This window comes from Notechis scutatus, chromosome Z, assembly GCF_049901735.1.
Source record: "Notechis scutatus isolate UNSWTSFEM ecotype Mainland chromosome Z, rNotScu1.2, whole genome shotgun sequence".
Taxonomy (NCBI): Eukaryota; Metazoa; Chordata; class Lepidosauria; order Squamata; family Elapidae; genus Notechis; species Notechis scutatus.
The window spans coordinates 102,202,959-102,228,722 of NC_142025.1; the positions used below are offsets into that span (position 1 = coordinate 102,202,959).

Sequence of the window (25,764 nt, forward strand, 5' to 3'; positions counted from 1 at the left end):
ATGTACAACGGTTTGTAAAATACAAATAAAAATGTTCATGTATAAAAAAAACCTGATCATTAGATGCAACATTATGTTCAGATTTAATACTTAATTGTTACTACTGAACGTTACTACTCTCTCATCTTCTGACAAGCCTGTAATTAGTTGTAACTCATTTATTTGATTCCTACACACATCAACTGATAATGTAGCTTATTCAGTTATGGTTCAGCATGATGTAACTCATTGTATATTTTTTAGTCTAATATATGAACCCACCAGTTTATCTGAACAAGCCAGAATTATAAAGTATAGTGGAAATGTTTTATACCAGTTTGAATATAAAAACAAGTTTAACAAGTTTCAGAAAACTAGAAATAATTTCCTCTTCATAATCACAATGGAAGAAAGCTGAAAAGACATACAAGTTTTCAGCCTTATCTGGGCTCATTGCATTAATCTGAAGTTCAGAATTACATTTGAATGAGGTCAGTGTATGTAATAGCTTGATTAGGCTGTAAGTTCTTAAAATAAGGAACACTGTAGTCTGTTTCTCAAAGTGCTTTTAAAAGTATGAAGTGGGTATGAGTGATTCATACTGACAGAATCTTCCTGTCCTTGAAAATATGGATTACTAAAATACAATACATGAACACCATCAAATAATATCACCCAAGTAGTTTTAATTATTGCTATTGAAACAAAGTCTGGAGATGCACGCATGACTGATCAAAATAGAAACATAATGTCACACTTAGAGATGAAGGAATATGCCAGAATTCAAATCACTACAAATTCTTATCTCTGGATTCTGCAAATTGGAAAACAACAGCACATAATGGTCTTTGATCATGTCGGAGAGGAGGGGGGATCACTATTCAAATACCCAGTCTCTTTTTCTCCCTATTTGGATTAGGTCTAAGGACTTTCAAATGAAAAGATACAGAATCAATGCCATTTTTGAGTCTTGCCTCTTTTTAGTTCAACAGTGCCTAAAGGAAAGGGATTCCTACTCCAATCCAGAGTAGCTAATTAAATGTAACTGAAGTGAATGCAGTTGTATTTCTATATTTTCATCTGCGTTGAATTTTAAATTCTAGCTTGCTTATTTGAACTTGGGGGTCTCTCCTTCATAAAGAGCTCTGCATTTTGATGATGAAGAAAACATTAAAACAAGGCAGAAGCAACCCACCATATTTGCCAATTCAAAATTAGAAAAAGCTGATTGATACATACCTCATCCCATTCCCAACACAAATAGTTCTTCCCTGAATTGAGCTCTAAAATATGGATGCCCTATTAGAAAAAACCCTGATCCTTGGAACAGTTTGGGTAACAGATGAAAGTTATAGCAAGGATTTAACAACGGTAAAGAGCAAAGAAGAAAATGAGTGTTGGTACTTACCTGAACGCCATTTCTCGGGGAGTTGACAGGAGAATCCAGAGTGAGTAGTCTCATGTCACACGCTCTTCAGACTGAGTTGAATTCTGAGGACATGCCTCCCTCCTAACAGTCCCCAGTCAAAATGAAGGTGAAGCGAATCCAGTCATCCTTCTCCAAGCCAAAGGCAACCCCTCCTGGACTCTGGACCAGACAGTCCACAGGGTGGGGCTAGATTCTTCCATCGACTCCCGAAGAAATGGTGATCAGGTAAGTACCAATGCCCATTCTCCACTGAATCAATGGGAGAATCCAGAGTGGGACATACCAAAACTGGCTGTCCTACGGGCGGGCACGGTCTGGTCTGAAGTCCCCGCTTTGACATGTACCCCTTGCAGGACTCGCCTGCTGAAGGCTGCTTCTGCCAATGCGAAGGTGTCCAGTCTATAATGCCGGATGAACGGCATCGCCACCTGACAAATTTCCTCCACAGAGGCCTGTGTCGCCCAAGCTGCCATCGTGGCTGCACTCCTGGTAGAGTGCGCCATAATCCTTCTGGGCACTGAGAGGGCCTGGAGCTCGCCTTGGCAATACAAACACTTAGTCAGCATCAAACAGTGGACGGAGTAACCTTGTGTCCCAGTCAACAGTTGAAAAGATACAAACAGGGACTCAGTCTTCCTGATAAAAGCAGTTCATTTTATGTAAATGTGGAGGATCTTCCTCACATCCAAGGTATGCCATCTCACCTCCAGAGCATGCCTAGGCTCTGGACAGTAATCAGGCAAGATCAACTCCTACGAACGATGGAAGAAGGAGTTTACCTTAGATAGAAAGGCAGGGTCCAGCCGCAGAACCACCCTGTTCTGATGGAAAACACACAGGTCCTTCCTCACCAATAAGGCCGCCAACTCTGAAATCCTTCTGGCTGAGGTAATGGCTACCAGGAAAATCACCTTGGACCTTAGGAGGCACAGGCTAGTCTCTCGTAGAGGCTCAAACGATGCCACAGTCAGAGCCTGTAATACTTTTGGTAGGTCCCAAGTAGAGTACTGGTGCACGACCGGTGACTTCAGGTTCATTGCACCTCTAAGAAAGGCTCTCACCATAGGTTGCTGAGCAAGAGAAATCAAATTCTCAAACCAAATTCTCACACCACTGAAGCCAAGGCTGCCTCCTGCCATCGCAAAGTATTCAGTGATAAACCACCATCTAGACCGTCTTGCAGAAAGTCCAGAATATCTGCTACTGAACCCTACCGAGGTGGGTTCAATCTGACATCTCGAACACCAACCATAGAAACTCTTCCACATTGCATCATAAATCCTCGCAGTGGAAGACTGTCTGTCTGCCTGCCTGAATTGTCTGTATGATCTGCATGGAGAATTTTTCCCATCTCAGAAGTCCCCGCTCAAGTGCCGGATGGTCAACTGTAGCCACTGGGGCTCCAGATGTTTGATGGGACCCTGGGTGAGGGAGACTCTGCTTGGGGGGAATCCTCCAAGCCCTGGAAATCGACAGACTTACCAGATTGGCAAACCATGGTCGTCTGGGCCACGTAGAGCTAGTAGTAAGACCTCCGCCCTCTACAACAGTACCTTCCTGATTGTACCTGGAATCAGAGGCAGAGGGGGGGAATGCATACAAGAGGCCATGGGGCCATGGGCAGCACAGTGCATTGAACCCTTCCGCCCCTGGTGCTGGGAACCTCGTAAGGAATTGTGGAGGTTGAGAGTTTGACGGAAAGGCAAAGAGGTCCAGAATTGGACAATCAAACTGCTCTGAAAGCTCCTTGAACAGACTGGGATGCAGGCACCACTCTGACTGGGCAACTGTGACCCTGCTTAGCCAGTTTGCCTGCACGTTCAATACTCCCGAGATGTGCTCTGCCTGTATTGATAGTAGATGTCTCTCTGCCCAAAGGCACAGTAGGGTCACTTCCTACATTAGGGATCTGAACCTGGTGTTCTCCCCTGCTGATTGATGTGGGCCTTGGTGGCCACATTTGTCTGTGAGAAGTAGAACATGCTGTCCCGAAATCTCCTGCTGGAATCCTTTGAGGGCCAACTGAGCTGCCCTGAGCTCCAGCCAGTTGATATTGTGATGCAGCTCCTCCACTGCCCCTGGATGTCCTGTGAACCCAGGTGGGCCTCCCAACCAAACAGACTGGCATTGGTTCTGATGGTCAGTCTTCAAGGTTTCTTGAAGCAACAACCTTAAGTGATAGTCCAGGACTGCCACCAGCAGAGTGAGCGAAGTACCATTGGTAGCACTCGAACCCTCACTGCTGAATTTCCCAGCCCGCCTTTTGATGGGGAAGCAGAAACCACTGTAAGGACTGGGCGTGAAATCGTGCCCAGGGAACTATGGCAATGCAGGAAATCATTTTGCACAGAAGCTGAGGTGCAAGGCCTTGATGCTGTCCTATCACTCCTGGGAGAGAAAGACGTGTCCGGTTAAGGTGTCTATAATCAACCCCAAGTGTACGAGCTGGGTTGAGGGGACCAAATGTTTATTGAGAAGCCATGCTCCCTGAGGATCCCAATTGTCGTATGCAGATCCTCCTCTGCTTGTAGGTGTGAGGAGAACTCGATCAGGATTTCGTCCAGGTAGCACTGGATCTGATGGGAAGGATTCTGAGGTATGCAGCTACTGCTGCCAGGATCTTGGTAAACATTCAAGGAGCTGGTGACAGGCCAAACAGGAGGGTCATGTACTGAAAATGGCGGCCAGCATAGCAAAACTGCAGGAACTGTTGGTGATTTGGATAAACAGGCACGTAAGCCTCCATCAGATTCACAGAGGTCAAGAAGTTCCCCTCCCAAATCCCTTCCAGAATGGAATGGAGGCAATGCATCTTGAATCTTCTGTAGACCAATGCCTGTTAAGTCCCTTGAGATTTAGAATCACTCTCCACCCCCTGGAGGTCTTTGGGATAAAGAACAACATCGAACAGAACCCCTGCCCCCTCTGGTGCACTGGCACGAGTTGGATGGCCCAAATGTCCATCAAATGCTGGATTGCCGATTCCATGGGGTTCCTCTTTGCCAGATCTCTGGAAACGGATGAAGCATTTCGGGGGTGAAAAGAGAAACTCAAGAGATAGCCTTGTTCCTATTGTCTCCCTGATCCAGGCATCCGTTGTGATCTGCTCCCAACGATGTGTAAATAGACCAAGATGGCCCCCTATGGGGGGATCCAGCTTGAAGTCACTTGGAACATCTGAAGGATCTGCTATTGCTGCCACAAAAGGGATGCTGCTGTCTACGTCTGGATCCAAATGCTGGCCTATCTGCCTGGTTGGTAGGTCTAGGGAAAAAGGGCTGTTGCTGTCAGAGAAAGCTCGCTCCAGCCTCCCCCTGCCTGTAGGAGGGTCTCCTAAAATAGGGCAAAGAGCGGTAGTCTGCCCTCCGCTTGTCTCGGGGTTTCCAATAAAAATGGAACCAGAGACTCCCCAAATAGCTTCTCCCCCTTGAAGGGGGATGGAAGCGAATTTCCACTTATTCTTGCTGTCCATATTCCAATAACAGAGTCACAACATTCGACAGGCTGTGCCCAAAGAGGCAATCGCCCTCGAAGAAAACTTGGCGGCATTCAGCGTGGCGTCCATTATAAATTCCATTATAAATAATCTTAGTAATCTCCTGGTGGATTTGAAGGTCTTCTGCAGGGATCCTTCCCTACAGCTGCTTGAACCGATGCAATGAGGCCTGAGTGAAGAAAGCTGCTGCCATGGAAGCTCTAATGGCCCAGGCTCCTTCCTTTCCTCAGCTTTAAGCACATCCTCTGCGTCAGGTGGTAACATGGATGTCAAGGTCAAGGCTGCATCCACCGACGGGATCTGAATTGCATCCAGTAGTTCAGGGTCAATGTTGAAGAATATGGTCTCCGAGTTACTGAATTGGGAGTAAACCCCCGGTATGACCCACTGTCTCCTGATCACATTTAGAAACATCTTGGGCACAGGTATGGCATCAGCCTCTGTGGTCTTCTCTGTAAAAATGAAGTCCTTAGGATCTGACTCATCTCGTGGAGTGTCCTGGACTACTGGTTGCTTTCTGAGGCCAGCCATGCTCTTAGCCTTAAGACTGCCTTTGGAGCAGTAAGCCTTAAGACTGCCTTTGGAGCAGTAAGTAGAGGTTTAAATAGACTGGGATGGAATAAGCCTTGGCCAAGGTGCTAGATGATTCACTGTTATCTTCAGACAAATCATTATCATCATGTAGCTCTCTCTCCGAGGCGGAGGACGGGCTTCTGAATGAAGGTTGAAGAGTATGAGGCCTGTAGAGTTGTTCCTCACCGGTGTAGAGCCTCTGCTCTGATTGCAAATCCTGATCAGCCATTGATATGGGCAACCACTGCCATTGCTGAAACTCTGCTGCCATCTCCTGCCTAATGGCTTGTGAGATCCAAGCTCTGAAGTAAGGTGGCATTTGTGGAATTTGAGACTCTCCTGGGCGGAGCCCCACTACTGTAGGAGTGAAATAGCCTCCGGGACAGGGCTTGCAGCAAGTTGCTGTCTTTCTTCAGTGCTACCGCCATAGCACTTGTAGAAGGTGGGAAGTAAGAAGGCAAAGGAAGGCCCTGATGAATATATTGCTCGCTAGAACCCCCTGGAGACCAGCTTGGACACGTAGGGTACTGGGCCCTGCAATCTCCTCTGGCTAAGGCCTGTCTCAGAAAAATGGCGGAAAAGGGAGTCAGGAGCCACTTTGGCCTCTGTTGATTGCTTCTAATGTTCTAAATTCTTCCTGGCTTTCTCAAACTCTTTATCTGTATGTCTTCTCTTAGCTTGCTTCTCTTCAGCCCTAGTTGGCTTTTGGAAGCAAGAGCTCTGGCCTTAAGCTTGGCTGCAGTCTCTGACCCAGCTGACCTGGATCCAGCTAGTCTCTTCCTAACTTTAGCCTGAGGCAAAGGTGATAAAAGAGCTTTCAGTTGGAGGAAGATCCCTCACGATCAGCCCTCCAGCATCCATTCAGATCCCAAATTTCCTGCAACTCACAGTTTATTCCAAGACTGGTTCAGCAACAAAGCAGGCACTTGCAAATTGCTTTCGCTTTCTGTTCTGGAAAGCCCCTCCCACTTGAAAACTAATTGCTGCAAAGGAAGTCTTACTGCTCCAAAGGCAGTCTTAAGCGACACACAGCTGCCATGGCTCTCCTCTAGCTTTCAGAGAGCCACCAAATGTAAATAATTGTAACAAGTGCTGGAGCACTCAACAACTGATTTGGAAGCTCGCTGCTAGCCACGTGGCAGTCTTAAGCGGCACACTGCTGCCCCGACTATTCTCAAAGGGAGTATGATCGATCGATCAGTGACTCCAGCCCCCTTCCGCAGATGCGGAAAGCTTCCAGGGGGCTATAGCTGCTTGCTCTGGTGCTCTCTGTCCGCCAAGTATCTGAGAAAATCTATCAGACGAATCCAGAGAATAGGAAAGTCTCGAAGGTTCAGAGCCTCCGTAACAGACATCTGAACAAGCTGAGATTGAGTTGAAGACTGAGGACCGTTACCAGGGAGGCGTGTCTTCAGAATTCAACTCAGTCTGAAGAGCAGGTGACATGAGACTACCCACTCTGGATTCTCCCGTCAACTCAGTGGAGAACAGGAAAAGAAACATGGGGGACATAGGTTCAGGTCCCTGAATGTTAAGATTGTTAATTGGGCTCAGAAACATACAGACTATCATGGAATGCAGATTAATGATAAACTGAATATTTTCCTGCCTTGTCTATATCAGATGGCAACCTGTAGAATTCAAGACTTTGCCAGTGTCTAGGAAGAACCATTAATTTAATAGGAGGATGGATAGGATTACCTTAGTTGGGCTGCCAAATTCTAGACAACTATTATACAGCAGTGAAGAATTAGTTTTCTGATTTTTTTTAACGGTCATCTACTGGCTATTTTCTAGATGTGGTAGCCAATGGTTGCAAGATCAAGGAAGAAAGAGGAAATAAAGGAGATAAATGGTAATTCAGGTCACAGCTATCATGGGAGCCTCAGGTCGCAAGACTGGAGAAACTGCCTGCTATAATGTCAGAGGAAATGTTAGCCAGAACCCCAAGCCTTTTAGGTCTGGGTTTTATCAATCCTCAATCTTGCTTGTATGTAACTTCATCAAATCTGAAACTATGCTTCAACTATTGATTTTTATTCTAGGAAATATGCTATTGCAACTGGCACTAACATCATTAGCCTATGTCATTATGTAACTAAACAAGGTATTGTACGCATACCATTCCAAGTATAATCCTGTTCATAGGATTTCCGCTGGGTTAGGATTCTTGACAACTGCTGCCAGTTCAAATAGGCAATACTGGGTGTGACACGAAAAGTAAGATTCAGAAGGAGATGGCTTGGTGAGTTCATTTCCAAATTACCTTGAGGTGTTTCTGCAACTGGACTTCATGCTGCCGTGTTAGGTGCTCATGTTGCTTCTGAAACTCGGCAAAGAGCAGCTGCTTCTGCAATTGCTGTTGCTGTTTCAGAGCCAGTAGTTCCTGCTGCAACTGCTGCTCCCGGACAGTTGGGTCCATAGTGGGCACATTGGACCGGGAATCCATCCGCAAATCCACTGGGCTGCTGTTGCTGTTGCAAGAACTCTGCATCACCATGGGAAGAACCGGCTTCAAGTCCATAGCTGGAGATTAGAAAGAGAGTTCATGATTGCAGTAGAACAATCTGCAACAAAGAGCGTGGAGATCATGGCCTATATGTGCATGTTTGTCTATCCTTAAAGAAGAGCCTTGCAGCAAGTAGAGTTTTTCTGTTTGCATAATAAAACTGTCAGACAAAATTCATGAATATTATTATAATTTTATTCACATCAGCAGCTAAATATGATTTATCATTTATGAAGTCTATCTTGCCATTAAATTCTTGGTTGCTCCAATGTCATGGAGGGTTGATTAACAGTCTGGATGCTTGGGAAAGGTTTGGGGGTTTGTTTGTGGCTGACAATAACAAATGGGAGTTGCAACAAAAAATATTGTATTTCAGATTTTCAACCAGCTACCCACTCTTATTTTTTCAGGATTGATTCAATATGTTTACTTTTTACTTTACTGAGTAATTGTTTCCTATTCAGTGATCAAATTCTACCCTACTAGATTACAGGATTAAAAGAAAATATTATTTTTCTTCTTCTTAAAAAATGTTGTAGTTCTGCAAATGTTAAAATCCCTTTAATCTTGCTGATAACCCTGTTATCTGTGTAGACTGTGTTGCTTGACTACCTAAGAATCTATGGTTAGATTATAATTCAGAAAGTGGGAGGAAAAGACATTTTTGCTGCTATTACTAAATAATCAAAGAAAATATATCTTGCCAAAGAGCAGATCCTGTTATCTTTTGCCTATCATTATTTCATCCTTTTAATGGTCCTTGTGAGATTGCTTATAGTATTATGCTGAAGAGCTCCAATCACGTGACTGAACAGATATTAGAATTGTGGGTTCAGAAATTCAACCCAAAGAAGTCAAAGAGGCTTGGAAATAAAAGCCACAAGTAGATTAAGTTTCATATCTTCATATAACTAATACCTCCCACCCCAAATTTATAAAATTTTTACTATCACAGCAACATACTTGCTCCAGGTTTTGTTCCTCAGTTTGTAACAACAGATACCAGAGAGCTTTTAAATCCTTAACTGTGGCCTAAAAGTTCAATTTCATTTTTTTTTTTTTTTGGCATGATATAATTTATTTCAAAATTCTGACAGAAACCCTGAGTTACCAGCTACACAATCATTTAAATAAAAAAAAAGGAAAAGAGCAGCAAAAACTTTTTTATTGCACTTAGCATCATGGAGATCATTTTTATAGAGACATGATATTAATGAAGAACTTACTTAAAACGAGTCTGCATTTTTCCCAACCTCCCTTCATGAAGATGGGCAGACAAACTACATATTCAAAGGTACTTATTTTCAGTATTCTAGAGGATTGATAACAACTATGCTGCAAAAAGTTTATTTACTATAAAATAAATAAATAAATTTTGCAAGACATGGACCAGCCTCTGAACCTTCCATGCCTACTGCAAGAGATTTACAATCCAAGCCAGTTGTAAATATCATGCCAATCTCAGTCATCTGGCATCAATTGAGGGGTTTAACATATGAAACATATTACAATGAATGAATGGATTAGTACTCCAAAGAAATCTATTCATAAATGGATGCCAATTTCCAATTAGCACTACTTATTCTAAAGATATTTTGCCAACCACAGCCAATGTAATGGCTTTTTATCCACCAACATTTTATAATGCCTAGACAGGAATGCCACAAATTCTCCCACATCTTCATGTCAGGGTTCCAGAAAAACCCAACTCCAACCAAAAACTTCGAGACAGGCATTTTCTCAAAAGTTCCTTTTATTAGAGTAGGTATACTGGCACATCTGGGAAAATTCGAATCTGAGAGTTCCGGATTTTCCCTTAGTAATTCAAAAGTCAAAACCCAACCCCTGCATCCTTCAATTCATCACATGGTCCAATCACCAATAGTTCCAACTTGAGACATCTCTTCAACCACTCCTCCTCCGGGTGCAGGAATAACATGACCTTGATTGAAAATAAGAATGCTACTATGTCTAACTACCAACACTCTAAAATTCCCTCCATTACTTTCCCAGGCACAGGAATGTGGCAGCGTAGAAGCTTCTGGTTCCAATAGGGCTTCCAAAGCTGACACTTCAGTCTTTTCCAAGTTTAAAATCAAGATGAGGCTCCTAAATCAATATGAAGATGTAGGTGAAAATATGATACTGTATATAAGTAGTCATAAGATCATCTTCAGGGATATTTATCTAACCAACATTTGGAGGTTTGTTTAAGAAACTGTGCAGACACACAAATTATTGGTTTTCAATGTTACCATTTTACACATATTTGGGCCTTGATTCAAAGGTCTGGAAAAATGACACAAGAAGTATTCATCACAGACAAATCTTGTAAAATAAAATCCTTGGTGGCCTAGGCCACATATGCTGCAAACAGAGATGGTAGCAAGGGTTCCTATTTTTGAAACTTCCTATTTATGAAAAACTCTCTACAAATAAAAAATTGTGTCAAAAAGCAGCAAGGCAGATATTGCTCATTTCTTCTGGTTGTGTTTACTTGCAGAGTTTTATATTATTATTTTTATAAGGAAACGATTTGCAAGCACTGTCTCCTTCACCACCAGTTGAAAATCTTACCTCACTATCTCAGCAAATATGTAGCCTAGCCCAGATGTATCAACAGATTGGACTTGAAGAGGGAAGAAATTTAGATGGCAGCTATTCCCAGGCAATCAAAGCTCTGTCCTTTTTTTACATATGTGCGACACACATAACAAAGCGACATTATTTCAGTCACACAGTCATGACTGCCATCTTGAACACTCACACATGCTGACACTTTTAAATTATGCTACAATGAGAACCAGTTGAGGGGAAAAGATCTGGGGGGGAAATTAAAATGTGTTTAACTGAGCTTTGTATCTTTATACATTGAGAAGGTTGCTTCTCAAAATTAAAATGTGTTTAACTGAGCTTTGTATCTTTATACATTGAGAAGGTTGCTTTGAAGAGAAGCAAGGGAAATTCCCAACTAATTAAACTTGACTGTCTGTAGGAACTCTGTAGGACAAAACTCATTTAAAAATAAAGTTTGGCATTTTCCTTCCAAGGTATAGGGCTTGCTAAGGATATTACTTTTTTCTTAGCTTGTTAATACTAAGGTCAATACTAACAATCCAAACATTGGATTCCTAAACCCACAAGCATAATTGCAAAACTGCAATGAAAAAATATGTACCTCTATCAGCATAGAGAATTTCTTAGAAAAAAGACCAGTCTAAGGCAGACATAAAACAAAAACATCATGGCAAGATTCATCAAGGGTCAGTTTTCAAAAATAGGTATGAGCTTATAGGCCAATAATGACTGTAGTCCACTGGGCAAAAGAATTATCATCTAACCTCCAAATGATGGATAGATGAAACAACCTGAATCTGGAGTCAATATGTTTCTAATCTAGGTGGGATCTCAGCATGTTGGCAGCAGAAATCAGATGCTTTTCCAAAGTAAGATCTCACAATATGCTTTAATTTAAAACTTACTGTCACTCTGATATAATGATAATTTTGAATCAGAGGACTGGTAGGCTTACTAGCCTTGAAATGTTATCCCTATATAGGTTGTCAGCCTTGAAAGATTAATGAGCAATAAATGGAAATACTAAGTGCCCTTCTACGATTAATGTGGAAGGCCTTTTCAAGCAGAAGACACAGGTTTCAAGCCTCAATATACAGAGAGAGGGAGAGGGAGAGATTTCTTACAGATTGGCAACTTGGGCAGAACTCAGCACTACTTATGCAGGTTATTTCCCAAAGTAACACTGCTATTGCTAGTGTTCCCGCTCTTCTATATCTGAGTCACTTGCAGTCGATTTGGCACACTGTGAATGAACAAGGGCTATGGTGACTCATCAGATACATACCCTCTGTTTTCACTGCTGTTGTAAAAAAGCATGGTCTGTTTTATTAAGTCAAATGTGCATGTCTTTTGTGTGTATGTGCATATGTATATGTAAGTATGTATTTTATTTGTATGTTTATAGAACTCTGCATTACCATTACCACCCAAACCAGAAGTAGCAGCCTGCAGAGAGACATGGATGTGGCATCAGTAGCTGAGAAATTAAGTCTGACGCAAATCCTCCAACCATTTAACCATCCTTTTCTGGGGTTCTGTTGTAATTATAAGCAAGGATTGTAGCAGGGGAGAAAAGACCCAAAAGACAATAAGAAAGTCAGGAACTAAATATAGATGAAGCCAAACAGCAGCTGTTCACAGAAAGCAAGGAGAGGAAAAAAGGACAGTTAACCCAAAGATGAGAAAGACATAAAAGGCAGAAAAAAGATTCTTGATTGATTGTTCTCGGGTTTTAATGGTTCTTGAGACTCCTGTCTGTCGAGCAAAATAGAAGTGGGAACAAAGAGTTCTGCAAAGTTTTAAAAGGCATAGAGAAAAACAGAGTTTTTATTCTTGAAAAGTAGAGACATACTAAATCCTAATATGTTTTGATTAAAAATTTCCAAGGCAGATGCAGTAAAATGTTAATGTACATGTGACAAACAAGTAAAATAGAAGCAAAATAGAAGTCAAGCTGTTTTAAAAAATTTTTTCAAGTAAATAAACATTGGTAAATAGGTAAATAAAATTGTGCAATACAAAGAGTGCTATGTCAATAGCTTGTAGTTCTATCCATTGAATAAAGCACCAAATTTTAACTTGCACACCATGGTTATTATTAATCCAAGGTTTTTCAAATTGGAGATCCAGACCCTGAGAGCATAGTGACCGACATTGCAGATGGAGTTTATGTTACAATTTTTTAAAATATCAAACTGGGTTTGGTCCTTAGTCCTCATTTTGCTTATGCACATTATAGTAGGTAGTTGCTGTCCTGCAGTTTCTTATGATAATACCAATTAACATTTAATCATTAAAAGTGGTCTATTATTATCAATAATGTATTGTTATTATTATCAATAATGTATTGTTAACGCAAATTAATGTATCATTTTAATATTGCAAAGTTTGAAAAGCAATATATTAACTGATTAGCCAACAGCATTGTGGAGAAAGGATCTTGTTGGGTTGAGATTAAGGTTAAGAACTCAAGAAAAGTCTTTGATGGTAAATGCCATCAAAATCCAGCATCTAATACACCCAGCAATCTACCAGAAGCTCACAAGCTGAACATAAGGCAAAAGATATTTCCCAATATTCTTTCTTTACAATATTGTATAAAGTTTTTAAATGGTTCAAATGTAGGTAGTCCCAGACTTTCAATCACAAATGGGATTAGAATTTTTGCTGTTAAACAAGCCTATGTTAAGTAAGTTGCACCTGGTTGCTAAACAAAACAGTGCAACTGTTAAATGAAACAAGTCGCTGTTAAGTGAATCTAGTTTTCCCCATTGACTTTGCTTGTAAAAATTCAGCTGGGAAGGTCACAAATAGGGAAGGTTCAGGACACTATAACCATCATAAAGTTATGCCAGCTTCCCAAATTTTGATCACATGAACATGGGGATATTGTAAGTGTGAAAACTGGTTTAATTCACTTTTTCCAATCTTGTTATAGCTTCAAAGAGTTGCTAAACAAATCATTGCAAGTCAAGGACTACTTGTAATCTTAGCCTCAAAAGATTCCACAGGCATGTAATGCAAAATAACAGATGCTTCCAAACACAGGTTGGCTAAGCCAAAAAGCACAGAGTGCAAAACATAAATATCTTTGCCCTTGTAAACAAACACATATTATATGTACACATTGTACACCTTTTTGTCCTATTACTAAAAAGAGTGTGAAACTTTTGGTAAGGTAGCCGTTGTTAGACAAAAAGGGGAAATAAATTCCTCCCCATGGAGTCCACTGCACCAACAACTCACACTCGATTCCAAATAAGGAACATTGCCCAGCTTCTTGGACAATGAGGACAGGGCTGGAATCAGAAACTGGCACTGTTAAGTGTCTTTTAAGGTCCCAAAGGAACTATTCTGAACTCAAATCACACTGTTCCGAATGAGGCAATTTGCTTTGGCTACAAAAATACATTGTTCCATTCATTTTAGGGGTGATTTAACTTATTTTCATTTGAAACTAAGTGTTTCAAGTTCCAAATGACTCAAATTCAAAATATTGAACACATTTCTACTGACCACTTTATCACCCACTGTTCTTCCTCCTCTACCTCTGCTCTTAATGCTTATTTACCTGCTATCTCTGGTCATGAAATGCAACAAGGGCAAAATTAATCAGCAGCATCCTCCCTCTGAACAGCAATAACCCTTGGACATGGAGGGAAGCCACCAATGATAAAATGTAGCAAGGATGTCAAAGCAAATTAAGGGTCATTTGGCCAGGGTCCACACAAAACATGAAGCCTTTTCACCTCTTCAAAGTGAGAGGTAGGATTCTCTTACTTGTAGTAATGTCATCAATCCTCAATTGGGAGACACTTTTATTATATTGCAATGATCAACCAGAATCATGCAACATAGAACCTTTCTCTAAGGGTAAAAAAGGCTATCAATGCTGATGATAAAATTGAAATTTCCATTATATCAGAGGAACACACATTGGTTAAAATGGGGTCAAGTGAGTGCCCACTTTTCCACATTATAATATTCATGGCAGACATTTCATTTTGAGCAATGCTAAAGTTGTTCCTAGCTGCTAAGAATAATTCCGAAAGAATAATTTGCCCACTATTCAACTCTTTTTTATTGAACTTTCAGAGAAACATTACTGAAAACACATATTTAATATCTTTCAAGACTAAATCACAGCTTTAGTTTTCTATCTCGACAAACCCTTCCCAAAGCAGAACACTAGGTTGCTTGTATGAATGACTTTTGCCCATTGGAGAAACTTCTACAGAAAGCTCAGGATGGACTGAAATTCTGGGGCTAATCTAAAAAATTCTAGAGCAATCTTTTCCAACCTGGTGCACTCCAAAATATACTGTGTGTAAGTTCCATGATCCTCAACCTACATGGATCTATGGTCCTCTGAAAATCAAGCTTAGTCCTAGGATAGGAGAAAGAAAATGGAAAACATTTATTATAATATGCGAATAAAATAGATATCTGATGAACTATTTTAAAAATAAAGAGGAAAGAAACAGATTCAAAGAGGAGCTTAGTGTCCTTCTGTTCCTGAACTTTTGCAAAACACCACTAAAAATCTTCTGTCAACTTTCTCTAGAAACAATGTTGACACTGTGACATCCAAAATGCGTAACATACTCATATGACTCAATCTCATTTCAGTAATTTGATGCAAAAATCAATTGTAGTTATCTTGTCATCTTAGCTGTTATGTGGCAATGGTACATCCTGGTTTGCAATGTTTTTGAACTAATGGTCATTTTGATGACCTCCTTGCCTCTTCTCTCCTCCCACTTTTGCACATTAAAAGAGAAGCCAAATATTTGCAAATCTACCTAGGTGAAAAGGGCTTAGCTTTACAGGTATGCTTAGTGTGTCTCAGTTCAAATTTTTCTTTGCTGTAGTTCAAAATATAAAGCTCTTTGACCTGCATTTGGAAAGCATTACATCATGTATTCAATTCAAGCAGGTCCCAAATTAAAATATAGAAAACAGCTCTAATTATGTGCTGTAGTACACATAATACTTTGTATACTTACTTTTCTTTTTTTAAAAAAATCTCACATAGATATTCCTCAACTATTTGTTTTGACGTGAGCATGTATGCAATTATCAAATAATATGTGAGTATCATTACAGTGGCAGCTTTGGGCAGTGTGATTAATCAAATTATATTGGAAATGCTCCTCCAAACATTCAATCTATGTGCATGTGTATTTTTGTCTGCACAGGTACAGCTCTGTATCTCTGATTGTTTTTCCTTATATTCCTTATACTCATCTCTTTTTTGCATCAATTCTCATGATTAGAAGAATTCCTCACCCCCACCCCGTAACTGCTATGACATCCCACAAAACTCATGTGAACAAGTATTTACCAACAATTGAACTTATCCGTATTATGAGAAATATTACTACATTCCCGGCAATATGAAAATGTCCCTTTTTCCCCCCAGGTCAAAGTTAAATCCAAGATGGAAAGGAACATAGTAAATTTTCTTCTTGTGCCATTGCTTTCTCATATAAGACCAGAAAGTGATGTCAGAATAAAAAATGAATGTTTGTTGGGTAGTAATCGATGCAGACTTGGCAAACAAAACAAAACACCTATTGCTAGCTCTTTAAATGAAGAAAGTGTAAAGATCATTGGAGAGTTATAAAGTTAGCCTAAGATTGGAAGGCCAGCTACAGCATTACTAAAAAAAATTAGAAAACAGCACCCTCTTTAATGTTAGCTGACTAGAGGCAGATTTTTTTAAAGAAAAGCCTGAGGCCACAACTAAAACTGAAACTTCCTGGCAATGTGGTAAGCCAATGGTAATGATATCAGCACAGATTTCTTTTGAACCTAAAAGCAGCTGGTACCATGAAGAAAAGGTTGAACAGAGAATAATGTTCTTCCCAACAATGACTGGGCCAATTGACCTTAACATGTATAACGTATTTGCATTCTTGGGTTGAAAAAGCTTTCAAACCATAATGGAGAAATCTGAGGCTTATTACATGTCATGAAAACATACAAGGTCACACTAACAAAAACAGGCCAAGACAACTGATGAATTTGTAACAAATCTGAAATCAAACAGTAAAGTCTTATGACTTTGATAAGTTGACTGAATATCTGATCAAATATCAAAATTGTTTTGGACATGAGAAACAACAGAATGTAAAAATGCTTATATAGAAAATGCTGCTCAGGTATACCAAGCAGGAGAAGTTGTTCACTCACATGTCAAAGTTATAGGACATAGCAATGATAACATTACTGTAGCTAATGGTAATTAGCCATCACTTGTGATAATGACTTATAGGGAGAAAGGAGATAAGTAAACTCTAGTCAGAAAGAAGCTTTAATCCTAACAAACAAATCAACAAAGGGGAAAATGACGAAAGAAATTAGAAATAGGGGAAAATATGTGCAAATAATGTAGGTGATATAGTATGAAGCAAGCCTACAGTGTTCAGCTTATGGACAGAAATATCATATGTGTGGAAAGTATAACCATATAGCTAAAAAGTGCAAAAATGCAAAAACAGTTCAAAAATATAGGAATCAGAATCTGAAGATTATGATGATTTCTTCATAGGCTCAATTGATGTGAACAGGGTAAAACTTCAGAATGAAGTCTGGATTGAAACAATACTCACTAATCAGACCTCCATTGTTTATAAGACCAATACTAGTTTGCAAGAAACTTTAATAATCCAAAATGATTGCACAGATTGAAGCCTAAATGAGGTCATGCTTCTGAAATCATATGTTATGCACACAAAACCACTGGGGATTCAGAACTCACTCTGAAAGGAAAAGGCATTCTCTATTATATCAAACCATAGCAATATCAAATATAAGAAGAATCATTCTGAGCCTAGAAATATAGAAGAGAAGTAATCAATTGTGTTGACTCAGAATATATAGAACCATCGTAAGGAAAAAAATATTTAGAACCATCATAAGGAAAAAAAAATCCATGATTAAAGAGATATGAATATTTCTTTCATGGTATTGGCTGTCTTTCAAAAACGCATGACATTTTTAGTAAAGATCAATAAGTACTCAATATCAAAAATGTACCAGTAGCATTGAGAACAAAACTGAAAGGTGGCTTGGACACAATCAATATAAGAAGAATTATTCACTGTATTGAATAATCAATTTAATGGGTTCATTCCATGGTTATAATTCACAGAAAGATAAAAATCAGAAATCTGCCTGGACCCTAAATAATTATGTAAGCGTATTCAAAGAGAGCATAATCACATCTCAATACGAATAGATCTCTTAATGAAACTGGCAGGCACAAAAATATTTTCCAGCTGTATGCAGCAGCTTGGTTTTGGCACCTACCACTGGATGAAGAAAGTATATGCCTATGTATATTTAGTATGTCATACAGTTTTGATACAATATTAAACATATGCCCTTTGGATTACATTCTGTTTCATAAATATTTCATCATACTATGCAACAACTGTTGGAAAGTATTCCAGAAACTATATAAATATGGATAATACTTGGGGTGCCACAAAAGAACATGTCCTCCTTAAACTCTAACCCTAACCCTAACTCTTAAAATGAACAAAAACAGATAAAAACTATAATATATGGGAAAAATACTGACAAAACATGGCATTAAACCAGATCAGGCTAAAGTAAGAGGCAGTGCCAATACCAACAGATCAGAAAGACATTGAAAAGATCATGAAAACTGTAAATTATGTTCTGAAATTCATTTGCAGCCTGTGTGCTCATATCACAAACCTAAGAACTTTACTTTGCAAAGATGCTATCTGGCACACAGGATTTCAGCAAATGACAAAGGATATCCAGATGCTTCTATACAAGCTATATGGAGCAGAAATGTAATCAAATAGTCAAATACAGTAGACTAATAAAATAATATTGAAAGTTGGGTGAATATTTTTGTCCTTTTTAGCAACAGGGTGTGTAGAAGCTTGTATTTAAACAATTAAACCCACCCATGTTATAAGGATAATGGTATATTCCTTACAATGTTAACTTCATTTTTTTTGTAGGTATTGAATCCAAGCTTACAATAAATACAATTGTTTGCCTTTTGTATCACTGATTCTACATAAATGAGCAATACACTATGGTAATAAAAACTTCATGAAATCCCATCCCTAGCATTAAATGGTACAAGCTCCCATTAGTTTGCCTTCTTATTCAAATTTACAGCAAAACAAAGTGGTGGATAGACCAAGGACCTTGCACACTACTGATTGCCTCAGAGGCTGCTATGCTGTAGACTGCAATTACTGATGTTTAAATTGCCTTAGAAGTTCATGTCAAACACTGAACCTGCCTTGGTATTTAAGATAACTCCAAATTGACACCATGTAGATATGTTTTAGGGTTTAAAAAAACCCCTAAATATTCTAGCATTTTGGCCTTCTTTCTATAGTGCAATTTGTAATGTAGGGCCTGAGGCTAGTAGATCCTAGTAAGATCAACTGAATACTAAGGATTCATCTTGAAAGAATGGCCCAGAATATCTTTTTGAAATATAGGAGATGACAGGAAGAGAAAGGCAGTATAGAAGCAATCATATTAGAACTGGTTCCCGCTCTGCCTCCCCACTCTTGTGTCAATCCTGTCCAATTCCAGCACTGCAGCAGGTGTCTTTGGTGAATGAACTCTCTGCAGTTGTGAGTAACTGCTTCGTAGACGCAATATCATTTGTATGCGAGTGAGAGGCCCTGCACAGCTGAATGAACAACCTGTTCTTAATCTAAACAGGAAGTTGGGGGTGGCGTAGGACGAGAAGGATGATTCAAGGGATGGAGGGAAGAGAAAGATGCTCGGAATACTAATGCAGCTTCCCTCCACCCCTCCAACTCAAGTACTGTCGAGTGTGCTGGTGTGATGCAAGCAGACAGGCAAAACAGATGCTTATAATCTTTAACAAAATCCAGTGAGCTACTGATCATCCAAGCAATGTTAGAAGACACTTCTTTCTCTTGGACTCTTTTACTTACACACACACATACACACACACACACACACACACAAACACACATTCATCTTTTTCTCAAAGAATTTAGAGTGGCCTAAGTGGGAGGATCCCCAAAAGGCCTCCCAATTCTTTGTTAACCAGACTGAGCCTAGTGCATTTCAGAAATAAAACCAGAGCACAACAGTTTTCAGCTTTTATTTTTAGGTTAATCGTTGCAACACCACCAAAAAAGCTTTTCAGGATCACTGTGAAAAAGAATTGGCAACATAGTCAAGAATTCTAGAATCTTGTGAGCTTTGATTATCTTCCAAGCTTTGAGCCATTTAAAATTAAATAAAAAATGTCATCTATATCAATGGTCGCCAACTGGTGGGCCGCAGCCCACTGGTGGGCCGCGGGAAAATTTTGGTGGGCCGCAGAGAAATCTCACCCCCAGAGCACCCCCCTAAAGCACTTAATCCAGGCTGCGCAGAAACACGGCTGTGCTACCCACATGGCCTGCGGGAACCCTCCCTGTCCACTCACTCCTTACCCGCAAACTTGCCTGCTAAATTGCTATTTTTCTGCTGTTCTACTGTGCCGGGAAATTTAGATTAGCTAGGAAGCAGGAAATGGTTGGATTCCTTGCTTTCTAGCTAGTCTTTAGATAGTTGGCTCTGCTTTTAAGCACAGCTGAACCTCCCTTAGGACTGAAGGTTCTATTATTCAGTGCAGACTCACGACAAGCAAATTTTATGTGACAGACTGAGCTAGCCGATGGCAGATAGATAGATCTCTGAATGAATCTGTGATTCTGTGAGCAACTCAATCTGCCTGCCTGATTTGCCTGATTTTGGGTAAAAGTTGCTCTTTTTTATAAAAAATTAAATATTTATATAAATATTTATAATATTTACATACAAGCCATGCCCAGCCAGTCACATGACCACCCAGCCACACCCACAAATTAGGCCACACCCACAGAACCAGTTAGTGGTCCCAGGGATTTTAAATTATGAGTTTGGTGGTCTCTGAGGTCCAAAAGGTTGGCGACCCCTGATCTATATCATGACTTATGTGCAGTACCCTGATTTTCCATTAGTGGAACCACATTCATAGCCCGATCACTATCTTCAATTTTTACATTTCCCAAGGGCTCTTAATTTAAATTCTACCAATTAATGTAATTTAGACACAAACAAAAATCAGAACTGAATGAAATGCTATTGTGTAAAAGGGCTGAACTATGGAAAGGGATGAAAACAAAAGTGGAAGACTTCTCCACCATATAACAATTTACTTGAATAGCAGAATTCATGTGGTTTTATACTGCTGAAAAGAAATGTTAGTTTATATATTTGAGAAGCAGTTTCTTTCAGCATTCTTTTTTTCCTTACTGTTTATGCAGTTTAATAGAGAATTAATCCCTGAATAAGAAACTCTTATCTGCACATCCAATTTCCACATTAAGTTTTCTAATCCCTTCTCCAAACATGTGATAAATTTTAGATGTTTTCCCACAATCCATCAAATTGTAGATTAAGAAAATAAAATCAGGTGCATTAATTTATATATACAGAAAGCAAAATTTTGATCAATTTTTGTTGGGATGAAGAATTCATTTTTATCTGAATTTTAATTTCAGCCCAGCAAGACCACAAGGCTTAGGAAAAAGCATTCTGAGCAGGAATTGGCTAAATTCTTACTGTGAATTTTGTGAGATGCGAATAAAATAACTGAGAAAGATTAGAAGGAAGATAAACACAGGCATCTTCAGAAAGCAATGTCCTGGCTTACTCCAGCCATAATCCACATTAGAACTACCTCTCATTTAGCAATACTGAACTGGTGGCAAAAATCCATCAAGGAACAGTAAACTCTGCTAACAAAGATATGCCTTGCTTAGAATAAAATTCTTCCTACTTACCATAAATAAAATTCTTCCTATTCATACAGTCAATTCGTTAAGAATGGAACTTATACACTCTCTCTCTCTCTCTCTCACACACACATTATGAATGTATATGTGTATAACGTTACGCCCCCACCCCCAAAAGCAGATCATTACTAGACTTTTCTAGTAACATGCTCTATTGCTCCTGCGAGTCCTTCCTCTGCCCCTTTTCAGATTTTCCCATGAAATATGTACATATCTAAAAAATTTTCAAGCTTTATTGCTAATCCACAAATAAGTACTCTTCATTTTTTACCCCATCCCATTACATTCTCCTTGAATAGTCTACCTGCAGCCTAGTCCATATAAATGATGCATTCCTTAATCCTTCTTTCAGAAAGCCTTCAAAACATTTAGAGCAATGGTGGCTAACCTTTTCAGAGTGCTGAAATGGGAGCATGCATATGCATTGAAAACCAGAAAAGCAGGTCCCTGATGCATGCGTGCGGGAGCACCAGAAACCAAAAGCTTAGCTTCCCAGCATGCACATGCGCACCGGCCACCTGGTCTTCCGGTTTCTAACGTGCATGCATACGCAAAGATGACAATGGCTGGCATGCCCGGAGAGATGGTTCTGCGTGCCACTTCCGGCACACATGGCATCGGTTCATCATTATGGATTTAAGATACCTGTGTTTGGTAGAAAGACTTAACAAAAACTAAAAGCAGAGATCTATTATAAAACTGGGCTCTAACCTGTAAAAGCTGTTTGTTAAAAGGTTTTTTTTTTAACAAAAATCCACATCTCGATTTTCGATTCTGAAATTTTCTACTGCATCTCCCAATTATAATTGCTTTTTAACCTTAAGCAACTTAAGATAACAAAATGAAACCTTTTCTCATTCTTATATAATCTGTTTGCTCTCATCTTCAGGTTCTTCAGTTGTGTTTTCTCACTCTACACCTATTTTTCTTTGCATTTCCATCTCTTCTGTTCTGTCTCTAAAACAATCATTGCAGGGGGGGGGGCGGCATTGAAGAAATTTACACATTCTGTGTGCTAAACCCAAGTGCAAATTTGATATTTCCATCCTTCTTCACACCTCTCTACAACAGCAGAGGGAAAACAGATTCCATATTAGCACACCCCAGATTGTGTGGTAAAGTTCCATCCTGCTCAGAATCTATTTTCTGTCATTTTATATCCCCCTCCCCCTGAAATTCCTCAGTAGACAGTCTTTGCCAAATTCTGGTTTAGTTGCTGAGGTTTATGGTTGTCGTCACCACAAACACTCAATGTATTTATAGATCTACGGGCTTTACTCCAAACCTGTCATTCCACCAAATGGTTCAAAACATTTCTGCCGTTTAATCAAACTCAAGAAAAGAGGAAGACATACAGACATCGATTCCACATGTATGCTATGCTAGAGACCAAGACTTTGCCTTTTCTTCCTGGCACGGTGAGAGAAGCACAACATTTTGCTTCTATCATGTATCTTCTTGCTGATGCTTCATCTCTGCAAAGCAGGAAAGGGAGGGGTTGATTTCAATTAGGAAAGGCAGCCTAGATCTTTGCTTGCTATGATTTTTCCCCTCAAACATTTCCCTCCATTTCCCTCCCAATCCACATTTGAAATGCATCTTGGCTTCCAGAAGATAGGAAGCAAATTTGGAGGGCCAAATATTTGAGAATTAAGGAAAAGCTCTTTAGAAGTCTAGTAATCTCAACACTATATTGTCTCATTTCTGTTTCATGAAAAGCCCTGGAATAAATTTCTAAAAGAGTTAGATAAGGGTTTTTAATAAAATACAGTATAAGAATTTTGAAAGATTCCTCTTCTCCATAGAAAACAAATAATACTCCCCCAAAAAAAAAAAAAACCCAGGGGGAAATTAGAGAAGCAGTTTTGAAAAGAATTAGACTCTTTCTTCTACTTACTGTTTTTCCCTTGAAAATTATGCCTCCCTCCTTTTTAAAGGTGAAGCAGTAGCCCGGTTGTGAACATGTACAAAGGAGAATGAACACAGTATCTTATTCCTGCATGTTTTAATTACAAAATCTGAGAAAAGCTATGTAAATCCAAAGTGTTGGACAGGTGGTTAGATGAAGCCAAAAATAGTTTTGCTCAAATTAAGTTCAAGTCCTGGTGATAAATACATTTTCTCTGCAGGAACCCAGAATTGTTTTGACATTGGCTTTTACTTATTTCCCACTCTAGCTTAAAACTTAAAAAAATTATTCACCTCTAAGTACTAACCAGATCCAAATTACAGTAGCTTAGTTATCTTTTAAGAGCCACAGGTAGCTAGATGTTGCCATCTTCTAAGATGTTAAATAAATCTCCACCTGCAGCAGTTGGGAAAAAGGCACAGTAATTCTGTAATCTGTACATTAAAATTCTGCCTTTATTATTTCTATAAATAACTCATGGCGATAAGCATATTTAATACTCCTTCCTCCTTCTGTTTTTCCCACTAAAAACAGTGAGGTGAATAGGGCTGAGAGAACGACCCAAAATCATCCAGTTTTATGCCTAAAATGGGATTAGAATGCACAATCTCCTAGTTTCTAGGTTAGTGTCTTAACACTAGACCAAGCTGCCTCTCTGGTGTGATCTCTATCACAATCCATGTACTACAATGGTTCACTTTCTACCTTATTGGTCAGTCCCTTGTTCTGGAGAGGGATTTGGAGACAGATTGTGCCCATGGCCCAATATGAAACTGCTAGGATTCAGTATGATCAGTATGCTGATGACACACAGCTGTATATCTCATCCTTGGTCTGTACATGTGAATCCATCAATATACTGATCCACTGTCTTGAAGCTGTTCAGGTCCAGATGGAGCAGAACAACTTCAGCTCAATCCTGACAAAACTGAGTGGGTCTGACAATTTGGCCCCTGTGATTGGGGACATCTTCATCATTAGTCTTGAATGGAATAACATTTCCTATTCCAGACTGGTGCCTAACTTGGAGATCAGGAGGATTCGTGTATGCCTATTGCACCATTTCCTAGAGTAGGATACTCTACAGCTACTCATGCATTGATCACTTCATGAATGGATTATTATACTACATTGGGCTTAAGATCATCTAGAAACTATAGCTAGTGCAAAAAGCAGCAGTGTGAGCAGTATTGGGCACTTCTCAATATGCTCATATATCAATGGTGCCATCTGAGCTACACTGGCTACCAGTTATAAGATTGTGAGTCACTGCTCAGAATATTGATGTTATACTGTGTGTTTTTTGTCTTCTTTTATAAAAAATGCTGGTGGAAATTAAGCTACAGATACACATTCTTCAGCCTCTCAACTTTGAGGGCCTCTTCTATATCAAAGCACCTTTAATAAGGCTACATTTAAAATGTAGGATTTATTTTTGCATGGAGAGATTAGAGATTTTAATGGATGAAAATAATGTCTTAATTCTTGAAGAGTTTTGAGGCAGACAAATAATCCTTTAAAAGACAAACAACTTCCCCAAATTAGACCAACTAAAGAAATATTTTACAATACCTATAGCCCCTTATGCTATCTCCCAAGTTCCAAATCAGACAGAAAAAGATTTTGAAAATTTTGGTTTGACAGCATTGATAAGTTTTTCACTGTAAGCTACAGAGAGTATTATTTCAGATATTAAAAATTATACATTTATTTTAAACCCATGTTTAACTCGATGAAAAATAATGGGTTTTTCCCCCTCTTAGTTTACCATTGCTATATGTGGCATGATATTAATGGTAAAGATAAATAAGTATAGAAATTAGAGTTCTTGCTATTCCAACTTCTACATCTATTCTATTCTACATCTAGATAGTCCCCAATCTTTCCTGATAGTGGATACCTATTCTGAAAAAGTGGCTGCCATGGGTACAGGCTAATCATGAAATATCAGAATAAGCAGGGTAAAAAAAAAACATTCACAATTTCACTGTTTTTCTTTCATTCTTTCCTCAGTGAACATTATGCCTTTTTGTAGGACATTATGCACTGAACAGAATATTACCAGGATTCAGACTAATATGTTGCTTGCCCCAGATAATGGGTCAATAAAGTCACAGAAACTGTAATGAAAAAGCATCTCTCTTTCTAGCTTTCCCTTTCACATAAATTGGAAGTGTTTGCTTATTGATTTTTTTCAGAGAAAGATGTGTGTTGACCTCCATAAGCAGTTTCCTGTGCTTTTAATTGACAGCAATGGGGAAAGCACGGCTTATATCAAAAGTAATTAATTTGCAATAGTAGACAAATTAGACCTTTCCCTCTCACCCCAATCTTTGCTTAACATACAGTTCAGAGCACTTGCACTCATGCTTTATTTCTGTAACACAGGTAGTTCTCAACTTACAACCAATCACTTAATGGCTTTTGGAA

The 25,764-nt window shown here is 39.3% G+C and overlaps 1 protein-coding gene across 12 annotated transcripts in view; it reads right to left on the minus strand.

Moving 5' to 3' along the window:
- HDAC5 (histone deacetylase 5) overlaps positions 1-25,764 on the minus strand; it is a 132,976-nt gene that overhangs the window by 50,781 nt on the left and 56,431 nt on the right. For 10 of the 12 annotated variants that reach the window (XR_015745738.1, XR_015745739.1, XM_087946040.1 and 7 more), the window contains one exon: positions 7,744-8,003. The exons of the other annotated variants lie outside the window; for them this stretch is intronic. Coding sequence is in view for 8 of the 10 variants with exons in the window: in XM_087946040.1 (XP_087802166.1) it covers positions 7,744-8,003 (260 nt within the window). In the remaining 2 variants the exon portion in view is untranslated. The remainder of the gene's footprint in view (positions 1-7,743; positions 8,004-25,764) is intronic. 12 annotated transcript variants of the gene reach the window in all.